The sequence below is a fragment of the Acipenser ruthenus genome, chromosome 18 (genome assembly GCF_902713425.1).
Source record: "Acipenser ruthenus chromosome 18, fAciRut3.2 maternal haplotype, whole genome shotgun sequence".
NCBI lineage: Eukaryota > Metazoa > Chordata > Actinopteri > Acipenseriformes > Acipenseridae > Acipenser > Acipenser ruthenus.
This window is the reverse complement of record NC_081206.1, coordinates 1596822-1621408: the sequence shown is the minus strand read 5'-3', so window position 1 is coordinate 1621408 and position 24587 is coordinate 1596822. Positions and strand designations below refer to the sequence as shown.

At 46.0% G+C, this 24587-nt stretch overlaps 4 protein-coding genes across 5 annotated transcripts; 2 read left to right on the top strand and 2 right to left on the bottom strand.

The window, feature by feature from the left end:
• Positions 1-820: 820 nt before the first annotated feature.
• Positions 821-8533, top strand: LOC117426744 (E3 ubiquitin-protein ligase RNF182-like). The gene is made up of 2 exons (XM_034044682.3): positions 821-1100; positions 5481-8533. The coding sequence occupies exon 2, from the start codon at positions 6666-6668 to the stop codon at positions 7431-7433; it is 768 nt and encodes a 255-aa protein (XP_033900573.2). The 5' UTR covers positions 821-1100; positions 5481-6665; the 3' UTR covers positions 7434-8533.
• Positions 8534-11629: 3096 nt separating this feature from the next.
• Positions 11630-14317, top strand: LOC117426751 (regulator of G-protein signaling 9-binding protein-like). Of its 2 annotated transcripts, none has more exons than XM_034044690.3 (4): positions 11630-11775; positions 11967-12041; positions 12418-12740; positions 13336-14317. In XM_034044690.3, exons 3-4 carry the CDS (start codon positions 12536-12538, stop codon positions 13836-13838), a joined length of 708 nt encoding a protein of 235 aa, XP_033900581.2. In that variant the 5' UTR covers positions 11630-11775; positions 11967-12041; positions 12418-12535; the 3' UTR covers positions 13839-14317. The 2 variants fall into 2 exon arrangements, with proteins under 2 accessions (XP_033900581.2, XP_058846693.1); XM_058990710.1 differs by having other exon boundaries at positions 11630-11883.
• Positions 14318-14918: 601 nt separating this feature from the next.
• On the bottom strand, positions 14919-18593 carry LOC131698565 (ubiquitin-conjugating enzyme E2 C-like). Its single transcript, XM_058990711.1, has 7 exons — positions 18415-18593; positions 17594-17767; positions 17056-17083; positions 16869-16955; positions 15905-16109; positions 15495-15554; positions 14919-15161 (listed from the first exon to the last, which is right to left on the bottom strand). The coding sequence occupies exons 2-7, from the start codon at positions 17692-17694 to the stop codon at positions 15109-15111; spliced, it is 534 nt and encodes a 177-aa protein (XP_058846694.1). The 5' UTR covers positions 17695-17767; positions 18415-18593; the 3' UTR covers positions 14919-15108.
• Positions 18594-18910: 317 nt separating this feature from the next.
• On the bottom strand, positions 18911-24577 carry LOC131698564 (deoxynucleotidyltransferase terminal-interacting protein 1-like). The gene is made up of 13 exons (XM_058990708.1): positions 24193-24577; positions 23502-23572; positions 22845-22941; positions 22482-22580; positions 22244-22312; positions 21917-21973; positions 21727-21788; positions 21400-21445; positions 21022-21080; positions 20867-20927; positions 20387-20458; positions 20249-20304; positions 18911-20018 (listed from the first exon to the last, which is right to left on the bottom strand). The coding sequence occupies exons 1-13, from the start codon at positions 24262-24264 to the stop codon at positions 19910-19912; spliced, it is 930 nt and encodes a 309-aa protein (XP_058846691.1). The 5' UTR covers positions 24265-24577; the 3' UTR covers positions 18911-19909.
• Positions 24578-24587: the final 10 nt, after the last annotated feature.

Sequence of the window (24587 nt, the reverse complement as noted above, 5' to 3'; positions counted from 1 at the left end):
AGGGAGACCGTGTCCCAGTTACTTTGCAAAGCTCCCGTCAGGCAGACTGACCTGCTTTGTGAAGCAGAACCCTGTGCTGTGTGAGGCATGTTTATCTGGGCTAATTCAGCAAGGTGCACCTGTAATACAGCGGGGATGGAAATAAGACTCGCCTTGCATAGCAGTTTCACCCATTCCAGGTTTTACTATGAGCTTGATCTATCTATCTATCTATCTATCTATCTATCTATCTATCTATCTATCTGTCTGTCTGTCTGTCTGTCTGTCTGTCTGTCTGTCTCTGTCTGTCTGTCTGTCTATCCAGTATCTGTCCAGTATCTATATGTCTATCTAACTATCTATCCATCTGTCTACTCTGAGTTATAAGTATGTTTTACCATACCTCCCTGTGCTTTACAATGTTTTGAGTAGCTATGCTTTACCGTGCTTTCACTGTGCTTTATTACACTCTGCTCAGCTTTTACTGTGGGACTCTTTTATATAGAGTATTTACAGTAGTTGGCCATACAATTAGAAACTCCTGCAATATGTAGCTCACACTTGTGTGTTGACGCTTACGTGTCACATGACTGGTTACTTTGACATGCATTCTGAGAGTGATGAAACATAAGCAAATTAATGAATTAACAAACCCATAAGTGTGTAAATACATTAATATAAATACAATGTATATAGATAAAGCGTGTGATTGCATATATATATATATATGTATTTATGTATTTATGTATGTATGCATGTATGTATGTATGTAGAGCATGTCTAAACCCGATTGATATTGTCAGCGAGTCGGTCGCAGCTTGCACGCGGCGTTGCCACGGTAACAGTCCGGGTGCAGTGAGCAGGTCTTGCGGCTGCTCTCCTGTTGCTGCATTGAGAGGATGCAGCACTGCCTCCCAGGCACAGGCAGATGGGGCTGGCCGAGCGAGAGCAAGTGTCGCGTGTGACTCACTGGCTCGTCTTCCACACGAGACTGGGAGAGAGGGAGTGAGAGAGGCTGGCCGGGGGGACAGATCCTCACACAATCCGGGGACTCTCGTCTGTGAGTCCGGGAGCGTGTGGCAGGGTTGCTGACTGCAGACGCCCAGACACTTCGGGGAAGGGTGAGGGCGTGCATATATATATATATATATATATATATATATATTTTATTCACTGTTCACAGGTTTTGTTGAATGCATTAATAACAATACACGGTTGTCTAATGACAGCACTTTTTGTCCTTTATAAACTAGTGCAAAAACAGAAACAGGCAGATCGCTGTTACTTTTGCTAGTTGCAACCTTTCTTTACCAGTCCGTCTGTTCACTAGTGTTATTGATTTGCGGATGCATTTATGTATTATAGTATAATAATAATAATAATAATAATAATAATAATAATAATAATAATAATAATAATAATAATGGGGAAAATACATTCTTTATTAAATTAATTCGAGGTGTGATGATGTCATTAATATCGACGTGCAATATTTGCTTTGAAAATGATGAGGGGGTACAAATAAACAAACAAACAAACAAATAAATGCGGGCCGTGTGCTTGCCGTGTGTTTGCCGTGTGCTTGCCGTGTGCTTGCCGTGTGTTTGCCGTGTGCTTGCCGTGTGCTGGCCGTGTGTTTGCCGGGTCAGAAGGCTTCGTATCATGACGGATAAAACAAGGGGTGGTTGTTTTATCGTGGATTTGATGGAAGTCATTGAACGAGGCAGATTTGTGTTGTTAATTCAGGGGCAGATACGAGAAGATGTGCTTTTAAAATAGACTGTATCGCAACAGGACACATCATGTCTAGAACTAACACACAGAACAGAACAATAAACAATACAGTCCATTCAACACAAGCGCTACTGTTATATTATTATTATTATTATTATTATTATTATTATTATTATTATTATTATTATTATTATTATTATTATTCCATTGCTTGTTATATATATGCCATCACACATGTCTTATTTTAAACTAGACCTCACCCCCTATTGTACTGTATGCGTTATACAGTGAAACTTAAATACCAGCCATCTCTGCAGTATTATTTTTGCAGTACCGATTCCATTGACTTCAGTGTTAATAGGCCTTCAATGACGAGCCCCACACTGTGAAGTCTCTGTGTGGTTTTGTTCCAGAATGCTGGATGTAGGAATTCATAATGTTTGTGTTTCGTAGCTCGTGGATAGGGTTTCATTCAGGAGCATTGATTTAGTTTTACTTTGGAAACTCTGCCCGAATCCTCAGAAGCAGGTCATTTATTTTTAGAGTCGTCTTTAATCTGGTCTTGTTTGCGCAGCCACTGTGATGTGAGGTATGAGGGGGGAGATTTCAGAAAGCACTGTAGGGGGCGCTGTGGGCTGGGAGGCAGTCACCTTGGGCTGGAGGCCTGGGTTCGAATCCAGCATGGACAGTGGTGGTGTCAGTGATAGCTGTAGCTTGGGTTGCACCTCTAAGGTACAAAAAAAACAGGAGGTCCAAACGGAAGGGGTTGTTAGATAGCCGACCTTCATCCGAAAAACAACAGGCAAAATATTACTGCTATAGCATTGATATTATGCACCCTGCACATGGTGGGCAGTAGGGATGGGGTTTCCTTTTAAAATGGGTAGCACATCAGTGAGGGGTATTGTCAGGGTATCATAGGGCTGCTCCAGCAATGCCTGTTGATCCATAATTACCCAGACCCCTCACCTGGCCTCTTGTTTTTAACGCAGTTCTGTTAGTGTTGCACAAACAGGGTTGTTTATCTGAGCCTTTTTTAAATGAGTGGGCTCAGCTGTTTGGGTTCAGGTGTTTAAATGCACGCTCTTCTGCAGTCAGAACAACATTTATTTGACACGAAAGAGAATAAAAGATTGAGTTGAATTCATAACCCGAAGGCAAAAATAAATAAATAAAATAGACAAAGAGAAAGGCAGCTAAGAATAAGGAAAGGGGGCAGGATGAGACTGACAGACAGACTGACAGACACTGACAGACTGACAGACAGACAGATAGATAGGCTGACAGACAGACAGACAGACAGAGAGACTGACAGATAGACAGATAGATAGGCTGACAGACTGACAGATAAACTCCTGAGCTATTAGTCATTTATAACCTCCCACTGCTGCAAGTAGCAGACTGACGTTGGTGCACAATCAGCAGTAGTAAACAGACACAGAGGTTTTAGCGTGAGACTGAGCAAGGCTGTGTTACTATAGTCATGAGCAGCACCTTGACCAGCCGTGAAGCAAGAAGGGCAGGGAGTCTTTATAAAAACAACTGCCTGGGTGCGCCTTATATAAAAGACCCGTCCTTCCTCCACAGAGAGATCTTTCTATTTTTAAAAGCAGTTCATTTCTGAACAGCCTGCCTTCAATGCTGTTGCATAACCAGATTTTTATAAGCTGAGCGCTGGCTTCTTCTTATCTTCAGGGGGAGAGGGAAGGCAGGGAGGCAGGGAGGGAGGGATGCAAGCAGGGAGGGAGGCAGGGAGGCAGGCAGGGAGGCAGGCAGGGAGGGAGGGATGCAAGCAGGGAGGGAGGCAGGGAGGCAGGCAGGGAGGCAGGTAGGAAGGGAGGCAGGCAAGGAAGCAGGCAGGGAGGGAGGCAGGCAGGGAGGCAGGCAAGGAAGCAGGCAGGGAGGGAGGGAGGCAGGCAGGGAGGCAGGCAGGCAGGGAGGCAGGCAGGGAGGCAGGGAGGCAGGCAGGGAGGCAGGGATGCAAGCAGGCTAAAGGAAATGTGTTACTGTCACTTCTTGTTTGGTTAAGTATATGTCTTGTTTCATAAAAGAGAAGTTGTCGGCATTTTCTGTATTTATTACTGTGTAACTCTGCCCCATTCCTCAGTATGAAAAGAGGCTGCAGTACAAACCTGCAGGGAAGTCTGATTGAATCTCAGTGATATAATCAAACACGTGGGTGTGAATCAGCAGGAGCTGTCCAGCAAATGAATTGGCACTATTGTTAACTGAGGAAGGCTGATTGTGATAGCCCTGCACAGGTGCCCATCTGCCTGTGTAATGAGTTCAGCTGTCAATGGTAACAGTCTTAGATCCTCACAGTAATGCGAGCTGGGACTTCAATAACACACATGAAGAATGAATAGACTTGCGCTGCCTTTTGTTGCCTTTTGCAAGTCTTGGAGAGTATTCCCAGAATGCAGATTCATCTTCATACGAACATTTCATTTCTAGATGAAGAGTGGAGTGGGGAGAGGGAGGAGGCATGTCTTGAGATCTTCAGCTGCGTATTCAAGCTCATTCATTCATTTGAGATGATTGCCGTTGTGGAGCAGAGGGTATAATTAGCTTCAAGTGCAATTTTAATAATTGCTATAAAACTACAGTTCCGATCTTCAGAAAGATTGGAGAGGAGGCAGTGATTCTGCGGACGCAGGAAGCCTCTCACTGAAGTCTGGCTCAATATACACACCTCACTTGTTTTCACTCATCTCAAGCCCCACCTGTTATGCGCAGCATCCTTTTGAAGACTATTAAAGAAAATGATCTTGTGTCAGTCCCTATTTGTGTAAAGATATGCACAGGAATGAAATCAGGGGGAGTCATCAGTGAACTTCAAACATGTTATGATCCTGTCAATTCTGCCAGAAAACCCTAATCTTTAGCTGGGCCAGTGCAGTACAGTCCTTCATAACTGCAAAACACACTCAAGCGTCAGGCGTACAGCAGCAAAGAAAAGTAGCAACAGTTTAGGCAAACGTTTCAACGAAATGTCAAAACGATCATCAAAGTGTATTACCAAGTTTCCTTCCTGTGAGTCAGCCCTGTTTGTTAATCTTCCTTCCTGTTGAGCAGTGAGCTGAGGGCGGGATCGCGTACCTGCCAGGTGTTTGTTATAACCCTGTGTACCCCCCACCCTCGCTCTCCAGAGCCTGACTACAGACGTGTCCAGCCTGGTCTGTTGAGAAAGTGCCCCCTCTGGAGGAGTTACAGCCCTGCATTAATATTACTGACAGGAGATTAGCGAGAAGGAGAGAGGCAATAAATAATATTAAAAGGACACAAGCTGCCTGTTGGAAACGTGCCTGGAGTTATTAGCCAGAGTGCCTTGAGTGTGCTGGCAGCACCTCTGCAGGCTTGTGGGGCTCGCTCTGCAAGCAGCGCCTGTGTGTGTGTGTGTGTGTGTGCGTGTGTATTCGTGTGTGTGCGTGTGTGTGTGCGTGTGTGTGTGTGCGTGTGCTGGATCTGCATCAGTCCCTTTAATTAGAGCCAGTGATATTGAAACAGTGAAATCCTGTTCCATATCAGCTCAACCAAGAGCAGCACAGGACTTGTATTAATGTAGCTTGGTTAGGACACCAGACTGAGTGCCTCAAAACTGAAAGACAAATAAGAATAGCAAAAGGGGGCCCAGTATGCAGTCCGAGTGTTACTGCTCAAAATGAGTGTTGGGTGTTGCAGCCTCAGAAGGTTTGGCTGCGTGTCCGGCACACCTGCATTCACAGGCAGTATAACCAACGTTAGTTTTGCTCTTCTTGTTGTTACAGATCAGAAGCCTGCCAGTCTGCCAGCCCTGCCCTCTGGGATGCCCGCGTCACCGCTCTCCGCTGATAAAGAAGCTCCAGAGTAGCGCAGAGCAGAGGAGAGCTAATTCAATCAGAGATCCCGGTCCCTGCTAATGATCTCCGAGCGCAAACCCCGTCAGAGACAGATCAGACCCGACAGTCAGCACACATTCATTCAGGAATTCATCTGTCCTGCTTTAAGGAGACGTGTTGGTTTTATTTTTTTATGAAAAGTCGTGCAGGGAAGCGCGCGCGTGACAAGCTGATGTTTTTTTTGGAAGTTGGCGATGGAATGCAGGCTTGCTGATTGAGAATTTAAAAATTCCAAACTACATTTTGAGAGCAAAGCAAACATGAGCGCGGCGAAGTGCTGGGCAACCAGGAGCTCAAGAAGCCTTCAACCTGACGGAGGGGAAGACAGTGAGCTGGCGAATACCGCTCCCCTCGAGCTGGGAAGAGGATGCACTGCCTGTTCAAGCCTCAGCGTCTGCTGACTGCGTTTCACTGAACGTGCTTCCCAGCATCAGGCACCTTGAAGTCAAAACCCCTCTGAAAATACATGAACACAATGCTTTGAGGTGTTAACAAGTGTGCATGAGAAACTTCTAGTTAAACGGTGCCGTGCAAGGCTGATCGGAAGAAGTCTTTCTTTGTAACTGATTGAGATGCCTTGACCAGGACGGATTTCGTTGTATGTAAACTTCAGTGCTTTGAAGAAGCTTGAATTGAACCCACTGTATAGTTGAAGTGACTGGCTGTGTGTGTGTGTGTGTGTCTGAACTAGTAGAACTCACCCTGGAGTACGCTGTGTGGAAGCGTGTTTGTGCCAGTGTTAGGACCAAAACCAACATTCTGCTTGTGTGTGCAATACTTTGTGTACCAAAAACAGAACAAAACTCAAAACTGAAAAAAAAGAAAGGCAACCCAAGTCTTGTTGTTTAGCATGGGTGTGCCAGCATATCCACTCTATATACGCTTGCTGGGTGGATGTAGATGAGTCCTGTGCTTTGCAGCAAGGTGTTTTAAAATGTGTTCATTTGCCAAAAGGTTCTTAACCGAAATCCTCAACGAGTAGTGGGGATCCTACCTGGAGCGACCCACCAGCCTGTGCTTTGCTTCCTCCTCTGTGCCTCGTGAGTGAGTGCCGACCAGACTGCGTGTGCCAGAATGAGCCAGCAGGGGGACTCAGACGCGGAGAGCTCCCAGCCGCTGGTTTACACCCTGGAGGAGCTGGAGTGCAAGATCTGCTACAACCGCTACAACACGCGCAACCGCAAGCCCAAGGTGCTCAGCTGCCTGCACCGCATCTGCACCAAATGCCTCAAGAAGATCGTGGACGTGGGCGACTCCTCGCCCAGCATCATCAGCTGCCCCTTCTGCCGCCACGAGACCCACGTGCCGGACAAGGAGGTGTGGCTCCTCGAGGATGACAGCAACATCCTGGCCATCCTCACCTACCAGGACAGGGTGCGGCAGGGCGGGGCGGACGGGGCCCCAGTGGAGGTGGTGCTGACCCCCAGCAGCCTGAGCGGAGGAGGAGGAGGAGGAGAGGGCGAGCAGTCCCACAGCTCCTCCGACTGCCTGGTCATCACCATCATGGAGGTGCCGGGGGGGGACGCTCCCCCTGCGGAGACCATGAGCATGCTGAACATGGTGCGGCTCTACCGGCCACCCAGCCTGGACTCGCTGCCCTGCCACCTGCCCGGGCACAAGTGCCGCTCCTGGACCTCCAGGACGTTCCCGCGCTGCATCATCGGCTTCCTGTGCCTCGTCTACTTCAGCTCCCTGCCCCTGGGCATCTACCTGCTCATGATCCAGCACCTCATCCTGGGGGTCATCCTGGTCAGCCTGGTGCCCTCCACCCTGGTCCTCTGTGTCTTCTACGGGTTCTGCCAGTGCCTGTGCCACGAAATCACAGAGTCCATTGCCACATGACACCCCCCCCCTCACCCGCACCTCCCCTTCACCGGTGACTGGAGTCAAGGCAGGCAAGGCTGGGTCACGCTGGACTGAGCTAGCAATCGTCATCACCCTATCTGCTCTGGTTACTAGCACTACTGGAGGACGCTGCTGTCCTGTGAAAGCAAAGGCAGTCGTTTAACTTTGCTGTTTGTTTTACATCCTGTACTGAATGTGAATTCCCCAGTCATCCCAGGACAAACGTTTATCGCAGTGTGTGAATTATATTTATATATATATATATAATGAAAAGGTTTTTTTTGTATGTACACTAAAGGTTTAAATGATTATAAAATCAGAAGCCGTTCTTCAGCTGTGTAGAATGAAAGTGCACACAGTGCAGTTCTCTCTATATATGTGTACATACAGGGGAATGGGCAGGTCTGGATTAGCTCTTAGAGCTGTTAGCAATTCACTGGAGAAAACCCACGAGCAGATCTTCATGGTTCTTGTCTGTTTCTCAAACACTAAGGTGTTTTGCCCCCATGTTTATAGGGGCAGGGGTACTGAAGACGACCATTGACTCAGAAAGGGGAAGCAGGCTGGCAGGAGGCTAGCTCGGGGACTGAGCAGCTGACCAGGGCTGGGGTCAGTGCACTCCAACCTGCTCAGCAGACTGTTTCCCTACAGGCTGCATCCGCCCCACTGTCCATGTGAGGGAGGCCGTGGGTTCGAGTGGCTCAGTGGTCGTTAGAGCACCAGAACCACTATAAAACATGCGTTAAGCTTTAGGGTCTTTCTTACCCTTTCAAAAAACAAAAGAGCCTAGATCCTGTGTATTACTTCTCACTGTATTCCATTAAGAGTTCTTATTATAGCCGCTGTGAGCTGCTCTGGATATTCTATAGCTCTCATGCATCAGCTTGTTAGCCTATTCAATCAGGAATAACCTATGTGAGTACTGTCTGCAGAAACTGTTCAGATTCTTTCTAGCGGCCAGTGGGGGGGTTGAAAGAGAAGAATGAGACACAAAGGAAAGACGATTTCTTGTTGATGTTTTTGTCTCGATGTATGTGATGTATACCAAAAAATGACAATAAAAAAGTGAATATTTCTCTACAGTAGTGCGCAGTCCAAGTCCACTCTGAGTGAGGTACGTGTGTGAACAGCAGGGGGCGCTGTACTTACAGACCTGAAGCACTGCATGGCATGCTGAAGAACAGCAATGCAAACACTGCACCACACTGCATGCTTCACAACAGCAATGCAAACACTGCACCACACTGCATGCTTCACAACAGCAATGCAAACACTGCACCACACTGCATGCTTCACAACAGCAATGCAAACACTGCACCACACTGCATGCTTCACAACAGCAATGCAAACACTGCACGCTTCACAACAGCAATGCAAACACTGCACCACACTGCATGCTTCACAACAGCAATGCAAACACTGCACCACACTGCATGCTTCACAACAGCAATGCAAACACTGCACCACACTGGTCAGGCAGGTACACTGAGGCACAGCTGGATCCATTTCACACACAGACCTTGGTGCTTTTTACCCTTTATAATGATGAGGTCCCATCTCAATACATTAGGATGCACCTCAGCCATATTTTTTCCTTATAAGATTTATATATATATAGAGAGAGAGAGACAGAGACAGACACTGCTTAGAGCACACATTGTGTATAGAATTTATAAAATAGTTCATGTATATATACAGTCGCAAGCAAAAGCATTTGGGCAGTTAAAAAAATGAGAAAAACCACAAAGAAAGTGATTTCTATCATTTCTAATTGTTCTATTGAAAGATATAAAATTATAGTAGATATTCAGCTTCATAATAAAACAACACACATGCATAAAATGAAAAATAAAAAACAAAAACGAGTGTCATACTTTGACAAAAGTATTTGGGCACCCTCACATTAGTATTTTGTGTGCCCACCCTTTGCTTCCTTTAGAGCTTGCAGTCTTTTTTTGAATTTTGAAACCAGTTCCTGGCATCTTTCCAGAGATATTTTTGCCCATTCTTCAACACATACAGCTTTGAGTTCTGCAATCGACTTTGGTTTCCTTTTTGCAACAGCAGCCTTCAAGTCAACCGACAACATCTCGATGGGATTCAGGTCTGGGGTCTGAGATGGACAATCCATAACTGCAATATTCCTTTTTTTCAGAAATTCCTTTTTCGGGAATATCTTTCAATAGAACAATTACAAATGATAGCTCTCACTTTGGATTTTTTAAATTGAGTTAACTAAATGAAAAGCAGAATATTTATGTAACATACAGGACACATTATGCAGAGTTTGTTTAAACTGCTGTCGATGAATACTAAATTAGGAGGCACTGCATCATTTAGAAAGGCATCCGTTATTCATTCATTATTGAAAGCAAAAGAGATGTTTATCTGGGATTTATTCCCAATTAGCAGCTCAGGAGGGGGGCTAACAGGGATTGTGTTACCTTTCTAGCACACTCAAATAATCTGCTGTCACTTCATTAATTAAAGATCTATTAAATGAGAATGTGTTAAATAATCAGTCTGTATCTCCTTTCTCTAGTGTTGCTGTTTAAAACCCTCGACAAATCTCGACAGAAAGAGAGAGAGAGAGAGAAAGAAAGAGAGGGGGCAGAGAGAGAGCAAGAGAGGGGGTAGTGAGAGGGCAGAGAGAGAGAGCGAGAGGGGGATAGAGAGGGGGCAGAGAGAGAGAGGGGGGATAGAGAGAGGGAGCAGAGAGAGAGAGAGACGGAGACAGAGAGAGAGAGGTGGGGGGGTAGAGAGAGGGGGCAGAGAGAGAGAGAGAGAGAGAGCGATGTGCATCCCTCTCAGGATCGGGAGAGGCTGATCTCTCACACAGCACCACAGGAATCTCAGATTTGTCTCTGCAAGCCCATTTAATTTGCATGACTGGTTTAGCACAATGGCTTTTAGTAGTAGAGAGACACAACCATACAAATTACTAGCATGTAAAAAAAAACAACAATTAAGCATGCATTAGCTGTATTAGCATTTCACTGAACGTCTTAAAAGTCTGCTTGCTTGTGTATTAGACCGCAGTCACTGCTCTCCCTGGTGAAGAAGGGTGCCGCCGCAGTGTGGGAGCATCAGGTTCACTCTGGTAAATGCGTCCTGTGCGTTTCCATGCTGTGTATTTGCATTCAATTCCCTGGCACTGTGCTGTCCAAAGGGGCTGGTGCAGGCGTTTCACGAGGGGTTCCTGGAGAGAGAGAGTTAGGGTACAGGGAAATGGGTTCTAACAAGTTCTCTACCAGAGCAAACACATCTTAGACACACCCAGGCAGCCAGCCTCACTTTACTGTACATTGACTATACACCTTTAAATGTGTGCAAAACGTGAGTATCTCAAATCATTAGAGTGGATGTGTGTGTGTGTGTCTCTGTGTGCGTGTGTATGTCTCAGTGTGTGCATGTGTCTCAGTGTGTGTGTGTGTGCGTGTGTGTCTCAGTGTGTGTATGTGTCCAGCTCTGTGATGTCACAGTTTCTATTTGCCACTCAAGCCGAGCGGTGAGTCAGCGATGAGGCTGAGGTCACAGAGAGCGCTGCCGGAGAGCTGAAACCTGTAATTACTGTGACAGCCTGTATACCTGTGGGAGAGGAGGAACAGCTTGCACAACAGAACAAGAGATAAATATAGAGAAGGGGGGGGTGGGGGACCAGGCTGATTGGACAGACACGGACTAGATCAGCAGAGCCTCTCCCTTGGCCCACTAATTTAAGATCACACTTGCTTGCCAGGGCCCTTGGGAAGACAGGCCCCTTCTGGAAAAAAACATGTAAAAAAACACTCACAATCCAGCCGGGACAAACTCTCAGTCAGTTAACCACAGGGTGCACTGGCTACAGGTGGCTAGGACCATTCTTTTGAAAGAGGAATAAGAAGAGAATTGAAGCACTTGTTGCTATTAAAAATGTTCAGTGATGTAGCTAGGTCACTGGCGTGCTTGACACAGTGCCGTGTGGCGTTAGGTAACCCCTGACGCCTTCAGCAGAAACAACACTATCATCTTGAGCTGGCACCTTGCCCCCCAGGCAGCTAACTCCAGCTCACTCCTCTTACAAAACCCATTCTCTCACACGCCATTTCCTTACATTAGGGTTGCATCTTCTAGTTCTGCTTCAGGTTCTTATTAAAGCGATCGAGAGAGACAGTGTAAACTGAGCTCAGCTCAACCTCCCTCTTTCCACCCTCCTCTCAATTAGCAGTAATTCATTACTGTGTTGTCTTGTGTGATTACAGCAGCAGCAGCAGCAGGGCAGCCCTGGGGAGGAAATGTTTTTGAGAAGGAGCAGAGAAAGGAAGATGAAGTTTCCAAGCCTGGATAAACAGCCGTAGACGTACGTGTGTGTGTGTGTGAATATTTCAATAAAAAAGACAAGAGGCACTGTTTTAATCGTCAGTGCAGATAAGTACAATTAATCTGCAGCAGATCAGTGTTAAGAGAGGTGGGTTTTCATACCAGCGGTGCACAATGTGACAGTAGAAGTGATCTGTGAATTGATCTAACCACTGATTTGTTCTCTTGCAGTAAATCTGCTAACCTGCTAGTCTGCAGGAGCGGTGAGTGATGAAGCTGCTGTGAAAACCAGCAGAGACCAGACAGGTAACACACCATGCTAATCTCTGCTAGCTACAGAAGAGAGGCTTTTTCTTTGTTTTTTAGTTTAGCGTCGGAGTGATTGAACAAGCTCTTTGTTGCTAATGAAGATACTGCATGTCAAGCATTGTGTTTAAGTGCAGGTTAATTTGATTGAAGATGTGAGAATGAAATGGCTGTTCAATAGCGGAGAGTGCAAGAGTATTTTTAGTGCACACTAGGGTGCAAGTGAAAGTGATGGAGAGTGGAGAGCAGGGTTCTTGAGTTCTCCGCAGTGTGGAGTGTGACAGTGCAGACATTTTGATATTGTTGTTTTCAAGCCTGTCAGAAACCTTAAACACAGAAAGGGTTGCACTTCCTGTTGATTGTCATCGTGTTGCAGATCCTGAGTGCTGAAGGTCCTGCCTGCCTGAGCCGTGTCCCTGAGCCGTGTTCCCGAGCCGTGTCCCTGAGCCCTGTTCCTAAGCCGTGTTTCCGAGTCGTGTTCCCGAGCCGTGGGGATGCTGAGTATCTGGAGGCGCTCAGTGAGCGAGGTGCAGGCTCTGCAGGCTGCGGTCAGCGTGTGCAAGAAGGCCCAGGCCTCTCTGGTCAGAGTGACCGCCTGCTTCCAGCAGCTGGTGCTGAGTGTGGGGGGGAGCTCAGACTGCAGCCGACTCCGAGAGGAACTGGAGGAGACCCGGCTCAGAGCTCACCAGATCAGCACCGGTACAGCCCTCCTTGTACTCACCTCACTGCACTGCAGGGCTCTTGTTTTAGGCGTTACATTCAGGTGGTTTCACACACAACCCCATTAGCATTACTCTTACAGTGTAAGGTAGTCTAGTGCTAATGAGGATCTGTGAAACCAGCTTTAGAAACACTGTGTTAAGCACTGTGTGGAAGCAGCATGAGGATGTTTGAAAAACGACAGGGTGGTGTTTTAGGTTCACATAGACACACATGTTGTGTTTAGTTATTTTTGCATTCCGTAATAAAGCTTCCCTAAACACTGGGAACAAGAACAAGGCTGTTGCTACAAGTTGCGGGGCAGTCTTGTTGCTTCTTGAATCACACCAGGGCTGGTGAGGAACGAAGCTCAAGCTCCTTCCTGACTTCTCTGTGAACAGAGCCCAGCGCAAAGCGTCTATTTCAGGCATTGAGTTTGGAATATCGCTGGAGAAAAGCAACACTCAAGACCAACACTCGAGACCAAATCTGTCTGGAGAGTGGGAACTCAGATCAGAACGGCAGCAGTCTGATTTCTTTTAGTATGTGTTAGAGTTATGGATAAATAACCTTTGGCGTGCATCTCCCTCTGCAGGTCTGTGTTCCCGGCTGACCGCTCTGCTGACCGGTGGCCGTCTCTTCGGTGAGGAGCAGCAGGAGGTGGAGAGGCTCTGGGTCCTGTTCCTGTCCGGTCTGGAGCTGCTCCAGCTGGAGCTACGCAAGGCCTTCCACCTGCAGGCCGTGTTCCCTCTGGCCAGCCCTCGGGACAGCCGGGCGCTGGTCAACACCGGAGCGAGCGGCCGCAGCGCAGAGGTGGCTGCGCAGGCAGCGAGCGTCCAGACCCCCTGGGGCGAGGCGGAGGAGAAGGGAGAGGGGGCGCCTCCGAATCTGCTCGGGCACATCGTGCTGCTGGACTCCATGGTCCAGGAGATGGTGCAGAAGGTGAACGTGCCCATATGGACGGTGGCAGCTTCGGAGGAAGGCGATGGGGAGATGGAACTGGAGTTAGAGGGAGCCACTTCAGAGGAGATGCTGACCACCGACGTGGAGCAGAAAAGGGGCTGCTTCAGGGGCTGGCTCCTCTGCTTGATGCCCTGAAAATACACAGAGATACACCGGTAGAAGCAGTTGTATTTTTAACCTAAGGAGCAAAAGCCTCTAAGCCAGGCTGCTGGATACCAGTACCTCTTTATTCTTAGTCTGCTAGACAAGCTTTCCTAACCCTGAATATAACCAGGATGGGAATCCAGTGAGGTGTCAGGGGCTCCGAATTAGCCATCAATGTGTATGCTTAGTTCAGACATTGTCAGTTCAAAACAGATGGAATGGGTTAGAGATAGGATTAGAGGTTTATGTACAACAATTCAGTAGTGAAAAAAAAAATTGCATCCTGCGTCTCAACACTCCACTGCAGGCTGAGCAAAGAAATTGCAAGGGGAATAAAACAAATCTGCTGAAATATTGTGCACTTAGTTAATTGAGAAGTGAAGACACACCAGGATTGACTGCTAAACCTCATAGAGAATGTCTTAATGGTACTGTACACTTCCGCAAAGGCTAAAATAAAGAACACTTACTAGAACACATACATCTGGTTCAGGAAATGTTTTATTCCAATGCTCCCTCGTTTAACAAAATGATATCCAAAACGGATTGGTTCTCTCCCTACTTTGATAGTGGTGATAGCAGGACAGGTCTGTTTTTATAAACTGCCGTTTTCAGTTTCAATGAAAATGTTTACACCCAACTGTGCAAACATTTTTTCTGCGTAGTTTTAGTGCTAGCGTGAGGAAATCAAACAGGACCTGCCTGGTAATCGGGGGCTCCTCCCACTGTCCCCGTCTCTCACGAAGCTCAGCTGTGTGGCAGTGATCTCCCTCACTCAACCTTGACATACTGAGTCTGAAGGGTTGAAGTATTCACTACCCGCTAGCAAGTATTAGAGCAGACACCTTGTGGAGAAAAATGTGCATGACAGCACTAAACATTCAAGTCCAATAATGTCATGGAAAGTGTGTTTGATTAAAGAACAAAGCCGAGACACACAGCAGCCCATAGGGGAGGAGACTCTCCATCTCTTATGAGTGAGTTCTGGTTTAAATCACTCAGCACCCTTCCCCTTTCTCCTGCAACGAGATGTATTACTGACACCAACACAAAAAGCAGAGTCCAACACACTTTACAGGAAACATCTTTATTCACAAGGCATTTAAAACTAAAAAAACAAAAACAAACAAAAAAAAAAACGGTATTTTACATTGTAGGGAATTTACATAATTGGAGTGGAAGATGGGAGAGAGAGGAACGAGAAAAAGAGACAGTAAATAAGACTTGGAGAGGCAGACAAAGGACAGCAGGCTGGATGGCTTCACCTTTCCATTTCTTGAATAGCATACAGTTCATGCAAATGGGTCTTGTAGGCTGCAAGAGAGAAAAAAAATCTTAAATGAAACATTTACCCCAAAAGACAAGACTTTTATCAGGACAGGAAGCATCAATAGGACAAGCTAATGACACGGGTTCACACAGCAGGATCAGTGTGGCTCACATGGTGAATTACAAGACCATGCATAACAGTAAAGCATAAAGCAGTTAATAAAAATAATTTGACAGAAGTGAATCTACAAACTGCCTTTCCCAGGGTAGCCTACCAATAGCAGAGCCACCATTCACACACACAGTGGCAGAACCTTAGGAGCACAAGTCAAAACTCACAAGACATGGTGGACTGAACAAAACCAACAGACTACCCACCTTCTTGATCTGCCCACAGCTCTGCAGCATTAGCATTCAAGGGACTCTCGTTATTGGGTTCTGGAGAAAGAGAAGGAGGCAACAGATTAAACAAGGCATTCATTGATATTATCCAAACGTACAGTAGGGGATAGGAGACTATATTACACTGGCTGGGAGAAGCTTGAACACAGAAACTTGTACACTGGGTGCGTTAAGCAAACGAGCGTCTCGGAGCGAGAATTTCCACTCGCTCGGATCACCGATGAAACGTGCAGCTCCGAGCTGCTCAGGGGGAGCGGAACTGAGCACGCCATTGAGTGGGCTCTTCCACTGAGCTGCTCAGTTACTTAATGGACCCTAAGAATTGCACAAGCAGGAGTGTGTATGTGTGTGTGTGTGTGCGCGTGCGACAGCTGAGAGATGCACACCTCCCAGGAGACTCTGGATGGACATCAGGATGGAGCGCACATCGTACAGCGCGGACCACTTGTCCTTCAGGATGTCCAGGCAGATGAAGCCCTGCGTGTCCACGTTGGGGTGAAAGCAGGGGGTGATGAACTTCACTGTGGGGGCGTTGAAGGGGTAGCCGCTGGGGAATTCCAGAGAGAGCTTGAACCGCAGGCCTTCGTACACCTGGAAGAAAAAGAGAAATTCAAAGAAAGTTATTTACTCAACACCCTGGAGCAGAACAGTCCAACCTTTCATTCAAAGCCATACAAAAACTAAAAAAGTACAACCAAAAAGACCTACATAAAAGTTTAATAAAACTACACAGCTTACTGAGAATCGTAGCTAAGAAACGCTGAGACACAAGGTTTAACCAGAACAGCACAGACACAGCTTCAGTGGGTTTGCGCTCATGAACCATGCGTTGTGTTTCAACAGAACGCCAGTTCAGCTGGATTTCAGCTGTACTTGCTTCTACCAAGGCCTATGGTGCAGTCTTTTCAAACCCATGAGGAGCCTTGAAGACACACAAACACCTGCTCTGACTTCACTGAACACTAATTCACTGCTTGACATGTTTATTTACCCCTCCGCTGTCCTTCAACGAGCCACAGTACGTTTTGAAGCACATGGTCTATGAAAGTAGCGCTGCTGTCTGCACACCTGCTTAATCTAGCCTGTCTTGAGAAGGCAGGTTTGCTTGCAGCTGTCCTACCTCCATCCCTAAAAGCATGCAGTCTACCACAAGCAGCCTTTTCACAGCAGGTTTGAAAGCAAGGTTAGGTTTGGACAGCTGGTCTGAAGCAGGTGGTCCTCCCCACATGGTGACACATGCTTTACTGAAAACACAGAAGTGTCTGAGATAGCACAGAAGCTTCTGCAGCCCCCTCCCTCCACAGCCAATATAGTCATTGGCTGGACCCCAGTTTTACTGGGAGGACTCACTGTTTCTTTCGCTCCATCTATGGTCCCAATCCACTTGAAGAGGTTGTCCGACTCTGGGAAAGCAGAGATCCCTTTGTCTCCAGACATCTAGGGTGGAAGGGGCAAAAAAATTAAACTTTGCTTGGGATGACTGGCAGGAAACATTATATATATAAAAGAAATTAAACCAAAAATAAGACTAACTTACCATCAGAGTCATCAGCTCTTGCTGTAGCCTGAAAAATAAAAGAAACGCTTTTACCCCATCAGAGGATATTAATAAACCTGTAGTAGTAATAAACACAGGAACAATTTGAATTAAAAAGTCTCAAGTCTGATGACAGACAGGACATCTGCGGTACAAATAAACCTGTTTTGTCAGCTGCTGAGACACCACAGAACACGTCACGGCATATCGACATTAATCAGACATGGGGTACAACTTAAAAACATCAGATAAACTGGTTTCAGCCACGCCTGTGGAAGTTGCGAGTCAGACTGCGTAATGTCCATCTGGAAGCAGGGTAACCTTTGCCCCAGACAGCAACTAATGGGTTAAACATTATCTCTCACAGATTTACACGCACTTCAGGGCTAGGCCCGATGATTATTACACATCTCCTAGGTTGAGCAATGGTGTGGATGTCGAGGTATCTGTAATACAGGTAAATGCTAATCTAACAGTGCATTTTAAAACGCTAGCCGGTTCCGAGCTCCACTTCAGATCACACGCTGCCAAGTCTTACCGTTTCGTCACCGACCCTCTCGCCGCGCTGCTGCCGGTCTCGGTGCCTTTCCTGGCGGCGTTGGATGAATTGGCAGCGGGGTCCATGTTCTGAGAAGCCATTACCTCCGTTTAAAAAATAAAATACAAAACTAAAAATCTTCCAGGTGACACCGCGTCCAGCAATCAACAGCGTCTGAATACGAGAGAGAGAAACGAAGACGCGTCAATATTGAAGGCCCTATACACATAATTACAACCAACCGCAGTCGATTATTCCTCATCAAGCAAGTTAAACTACACATCCTTACGTGTGCAATTAAATAAATCTATATTCCAGCCTGTATCCAAGATCAGAAAGCTTTATATAAACAAATTATAAACACACACGTCACACTGGCTTGTATAAAGTGTTTCTGTTCTCAGTCAGAGCAATTCGACCAGCGATCAACTTTAACGAACAGAATATAATTGATGATAGTCAGCTACATACATGCCATACAGCTTCACAAGCCAACATGCAATCGCCACGGACACAATGGTTTGCTGGTTTTAAAACTTAAAGCCCCACACATTTGTACAAGTTAAACCCAATTTTAATATTGTTCTATTGTAAGGAATCTAAGATACTAAGCATAACTATGGCTGTACTGGGATTACAAGTGCACAAATAGTGTCCAAACATATCACTGTACAGTATAAGTAAATTAACAAATAAAACATGCGTTTCACAGTAATTAAAAAGTTACGATGCGATTGTGTGTCGCGGTCAATTCTTTGTTCTTCCGAAAATATTTGACAGTTTCCAGGCCAATTTGATGAATAAATTAAAACAACTCTGACCTCGTTTTTCTCTCGGGTTCTCCCTTTGTGCCCCTGCGTCGATTGAAATCCAGACTTTTCTTTCTTTATTTATTTATTTGAGTGTTTAGTATATTTCTTCAGCACGCACACCGCTCCAGCTCTTCTTGTGATTTCTCGTATTCAGTTTCTGGGTTTCCGGGACGAGATTTCAATCTTCAATCCCGCCCCAATGTTTGAATTTTTTTCAAATACGGTTACATCCAGCCTATCACAGCCGTCCGACGACCCCAACTATCCAATCGGAGCCCGTTGTTTAAAAACAAAACCTTAAAACAAGCTGCGCCCTGGCAACAGTTTCCAAGGGCGATGCATTTTGACCGAGACTTTGATTTGATTGGTTGCTTTAGATTTTAATTTGTTTCTCTACTTCATCCCTATTGGATAAACTCTGAAGAGTGAGTGACAGTGGTTACACAAGGATTTAAACAGAAAGAACCCCATCAAGTTTATAAAGCACAAACCACACACAAACCCCTTCGTGTACACAATAAACTTTAATACTATCGAATACAGTGTATGTACAGCTTTCACTCAGTACACTTTCAATTATTTTTATTTTAAAGCTATTACCATTTACAAAACGAAGACTGGAGAATGCTATAAGAAAAGTTTCAAACGATATTCTTCACATTGCTAACTGTATGTTGCCAGGCTGATCTTCACAGCATCAACTGATTCGTAGTGACAGCTGTGACCAAATACTGGATAACATTTTTTTTTTAAAAAACAGCAAAATGTTTGTTGATGATATAACGCACCTAGCCTTTTATTTCAAGTTGAAAAAAAAATAAAATAAAAATGCAAGCGATACCTCCCCCCACAGCCTTTCCATTCATTAACACAATAGTTTGCAGTTCATTTTCATTCAAAATGCCTGCTCTGTGCATTTGGAAACGTACAGTAGCACCTTGTGTTTTTGTTTAATTCTCCATCACAGCAGGTTTAATCTACGCTCTTGAGCCGAGCAATCGTAGCGCATCAGGGGATAGACCCAGTGGTTCTAACAGACTGGGAATCGAAATCTCCTGGCTCTTGAATCCCAGCTGTGTAGCTGGGGAGCCCTGGGGGTCTGGGCTGGGTAAACATTGTTTTATCTTCTCTTTCTGTGGGGGCTTCTCAGTCCTCTCTGTCTTCACAGCCCTGTGTACCCTATGAGAAGAGCACTGTCCTACAATCCATTCCAACCAGATCTTTAAAAACTGAACTCATCGTTAGCAGGGTCAATTAACTAATGAAGGATCTACAGCAAAGCCCTGCAATGGAATGGACTGCAGAGTCAAGGCTGCCTACCTATCCCACCTGGACTGAAATTACTTTAATTTATTATTATTTTTTATTTATTTTCTGCAGTAATGAAGGTCTTGGCTAACACATAAAGTGAGACTCAAGGTGAACGACAGTTGATGTAGCTTTATTATCACACGTCTCTGGCTTGAGAGGAACGCATGAGCTACACAGCCCCCTGAACCCCCAGCTATTCCCTCTCTGATCGCATCCCATCCATCGACTTCTGCATCTTCTCAATCATCCAGATAGGGACGGCAAACGGCTTCAGCTCATCCAGCTTCAGATCCGGGCAGTCCCTGTTGAAAATGATAAACACACACAACGGCATTGACATCACTGACAAGGGGACTCCCGCTGCACAGCAGTGCGAGACATTATTCCACATTGGAGGGTCAGCTTAAATTAGTCAGAAACTGATGGCGTTTTGGGGTTTTGCAGGTCAGCTAGTTTCACAATATTCCTGTTGTTTTTTTTTTTGTTTCTTTCAGTGTAATTTTAGGGGTTTTATTGATCGTTTTGCCTTCACCTGTAGTCTTCACTTTGTGCCAAGTCTTGGACATCTTCTTCAATAAGGAGATAGGCCTGAAACGAGACAAAAGGTTTAGTGGAAAACAAAGACGACTCCCTGTTTCCCTTTGTATAGCAACAATAACAAGGATCTCACCATCTTCCCTCCAGTGGCCCTCATGTGCTGTCTATCTGCTAACCAGTGCTTATCCTGTGGATCTGCTGCATACTGGAAGAACAAGACATGTCAGTAACATACAATGCACATCTCCTGCAAGGACACAAGCCACACCGTGTCTCCACACTAACTGGAACCTGCATTCACAGATGCCCTTGCACAGTTTCAACAGCATCGGAAAAGAGATTCCCAATACGCTGTCTACCCTATGACAGCTCAGCCAATCAGGTGTGGAGTCTGTAGCATGAGGAAGAAAGTCACAACGTCCTGTATTTCCAGTACGTGGAACACAACTCGCTTGTAACTCATTTCCATGCAAAGTTTCATCAAATTAGTGCCAAGTAAAGGTAAACTATAGCACAGCTCCCATTAAGCCAAACAATCAGAGGTCAGATTCGGATCCTAAGGGCTGTTCATGCCACGTTTCATCACAGCTGTAACCCCAGCCGGGCTGCTTACCTTAAAGAGGTCTGCGTGCTTGATGTAGATCCTGCCTCGCGTGCCACCCATTCCCAGTGCCCTGCAATACACACACAGAGAGACGGGACTGAGAGGGAGGCGGGTGCGGTGGTGCCAGCCACTCCCCACACACCACGCACGCTCACTTTACTCACTTGTTTGCACGAGAGCCCAGTACGAAGGTGGTGCTTTCTTTCAGCCTGGCCGGGTCCCACTGGAAAGAAAACAGAGAAATCTGAAAACACTGGCTCAAACCCTTTGAATTTTTTTTAAAAAGGGCTACTTCATTATACCATCTACTTAATGACTTTCTTACCAGTTTAAGGTAGCTATGTGTGATCTGTATACATCTCCTTTGCTGTTTCTGCTCAGATCATTATTAAAACAGATTTTACTGACCAACGTGTTTTTTCAACCCTGGGGGAGCTCCTTCTGAAAAGATACAAGCTGAACTCCTCCACCTGTCTGCAGAGATATTCCTTGCACATCACAAACTATTACACCCACATGCCAGACACACAGCGAGACCATACCTTTGGACCTTCTCGCTTTATAACCTCTGCCACCTTGGCCTTCGACCTGGAAATAAAAGCAGCATGCAGAAGTGAACCGAGTTCCATGTATGCAGTAGGACAACATCTCTAAACAAATGAGCATGCACAGCTTCATCAGAGCAGGCTGCCATTCTCAACAAACAGCCTTCTACAGCTTCACCCATCAGCTGTCAGCAGCACAATGGAGTAGTCGGTCATCCCAAGGAAGCAATCCATTGAAACACATTGCTGGTCTCACAGAGTGCCTGCAGAGAAGCAGTGAAGGTAGGTTTGCACCTCCGAAGCTCTTGTGTCTGGTTTACTCACATGGAGCTGGTGGAAGCCGGTCGATCGTAGGGAATGACCGGTCCTGGAGGACGTCCTTTCCTCTATAGAAACAGGAACACCACGTCAGTCTAGCTATTCAATCATGACTGGAGGAAAGCATTGCCCTCCAATTGTACATTCAAAACCGATTCAGGATAGTTGAGCTCGATTGAGAACTCCCTAGAACTACCTTTTTAGGAACAGGGCTCGCTCTCTGACTGGACTCGTCTTCCATCTGCCTGACGCGCTGTGGGAGAGGAAAGCACAGAATCAGACAGCCATGCTGCAGGACTGCAGTGATTTCATCATCAACCAACTGCATACAGCTCAGCACACCAACCAACAGAGCATTGCACTGCAGCAGCAAATCTAAAACACATGGGACATGACTCGCTCTGCACTCTGCACTCCACGCAGTGGTGCTTTAGCACTTAAACTTTTTCAATGTCTTGTCACTTCAAATTCACTTGTGCATTCAACTACAAGGCTGAGAAGTTTCTTTGCATGCAGGGTTTACCTTGGGCCCTGGGAGATCCAGAGCAGGCTTGGACACAGGCTTCTCCCCATCTGTGAACAGCAGTTTGGCCTGCAGTGGTGAGAAACAGTAAGCGTGACACACAATGAGAGATGCGCTGCATGAAGCAAGCTGTTTTTCTTTTTGAAGGCGACACACGTTTCTGCATGATCCACGTCGAAGGCAATTCAGACCGCTTCTTTGACACACGCGTGTTGACGTGACAGCCGGCCGCGCTCACCTGCTCCAGACAGTTCTGACAGGCCTCCCGTATCAACTGCTCGGGCTGCACCTCGTCCCCTACGTTCTCCTTCACGTTGCACGCTGCCTTCTGGAAGAACTGGGACAGGGGAAGAAGAGGGTTACCAGCAGGGTAGACACTGCTCCTGACCTCCCCTAACAGAGCCTTATAACCCTGCGAGATCTTGCACTGCAACAACAGAAATACAATAATCTGCTGCCCTCCTCCCCTGAGCTGCCCAACACCACCAAGCTACTAGAATCCACTAGCGGAGAAGAAGCAGCAGCTGTATTAAAGCACACAGCCACCTGCAGCTTCTCAGTGACTGAGCAGAGCGGCTGAGCTGGTGAACTGGGCACTCACCTTCATGTACTTGTTGAAGACCGCTCGGATGTCCTCGTTAATGCTGGGCTGCAGGACCGCTCGCAGTAAGTCCATGGAGATCACGGGGTCTGTAAAACTGGGAACAGCAGCAGCACGGTCAAGCCTGGCTCTGATACATGACTGAATCATGCGAACGGCTTAACCGCAATGCAAGAGAGCCAGGCTCGCCTGCATTCGTGGTGTTAGAGCATTTTAACCTCATTTCATCTCACCGACAGGACAGGGCGCAATCCTTAACGGCATCGCACAGCACCTCACCCTCACAAAGCCAGTTTCCACAAGTACGTTTTCAACCACCTTGCATTTAATCGCTCAGGTCGACATTTGCAAAGCAGCATCTCCGTAGAACAGAAAGCCAGAGAGTGCGTCATAAGGAGCTGCAAGCAAGGTGTCGGTGTAGCAAAAGCTGCAAATGAAGACAGGAAGCAGAGCAAGGCTGCTAACTGCTGTGCTGAGTAGTGATGCAGGGTGAGATCATTTTGAATTCGGCCGCTGGATTTAAGTGAAATTTAAACTTCAAGCATTATTTGTGCATGAGTAAACACACCTAAAGCATAACTGGGAAAGTAAATGACCTCTTCAGTCTGATGGGTAATAAATACACATTATATATATATACATAGTTGGAGTGTTTACCTGACAGTCATTTGTGAGCGTCGACCCCTGCGGTGAACCTGCCTGTGTTTGATCATGATATTCCACGGGTTCTGGAATGGAAAAAGACCGCTGTGCAGTAAGAAGCATACGAGGCGATCACTTTCAGACACACAACCAGGATCGATCCTGCTTCAGTGTGTGTGTCAGCCTCCGCCACAACAGCAGCGTTAACTCACGTGGGTCCCAATAAGACAGTTTTAATGGCAAACCCTCTTTTTGTTTCAGGGTTTCAACACTACCAACACCCACGTAAACATTATTGTAAAACTCTCCCGTTTCACACCCATCGTTAACCTTTTTAACAGCTCACATTACGTGTAGTGACATTTAAAAACGCTCGCTTTTAATTATACACTTTTGTCCATGAACTATATGCACAGCTGTTGATCAAAGCAATTAATATTTACAGGTACATCTAATTTCCAAAAGGTCCTGGGAAAATCACACCACTAACTGCATAATTATTATTAATAATACTGTAATATACTCGCTGCACACGTATTTTTCTTTTTTTTTTTTAAGAGGAACACACACGAACAGAATGTGAAGTTCCACACTGCACTGAAGTTATCGTTATAATCGTGACATACCCCTGGACAGATCCCTGGCTGTGTTCATACCGCCCAAGTGAAGGTGTTTTAAAAAGACTTTGTTGTTCTCAATCACTTACCACGGTCACCTGCTGTTCAACAGCATCGTCCTGGAGCCAGTCTCTTCGCCCTTCGTTTCTGTGAGCCCCCATTATCAATGCCTCAAGTGCAAATTAATTTCTTACCAACTTTTTTTGTATTATTATTATTTTTAATCGACGAATACTGAACAAAAAAACTAGCGAAAATGTGCAGCTATTTTTTGAAAACCGGAAAATATAATAGAGCTTTTGTAGTTTTTGTTATTTTACTTCCCCAGATGTAATGAGGTACCTTATATATAGATATATTACTTTCCCCTAATTTACTAGGGATACTGTGATATGCGTCTGCCTGTTTGTCTCACAGCACAAAACAGGAAGCCTTCTCTCCAACGCAATCTACCGCTTCCTGGAGTTCTACACCATCCGCCCGC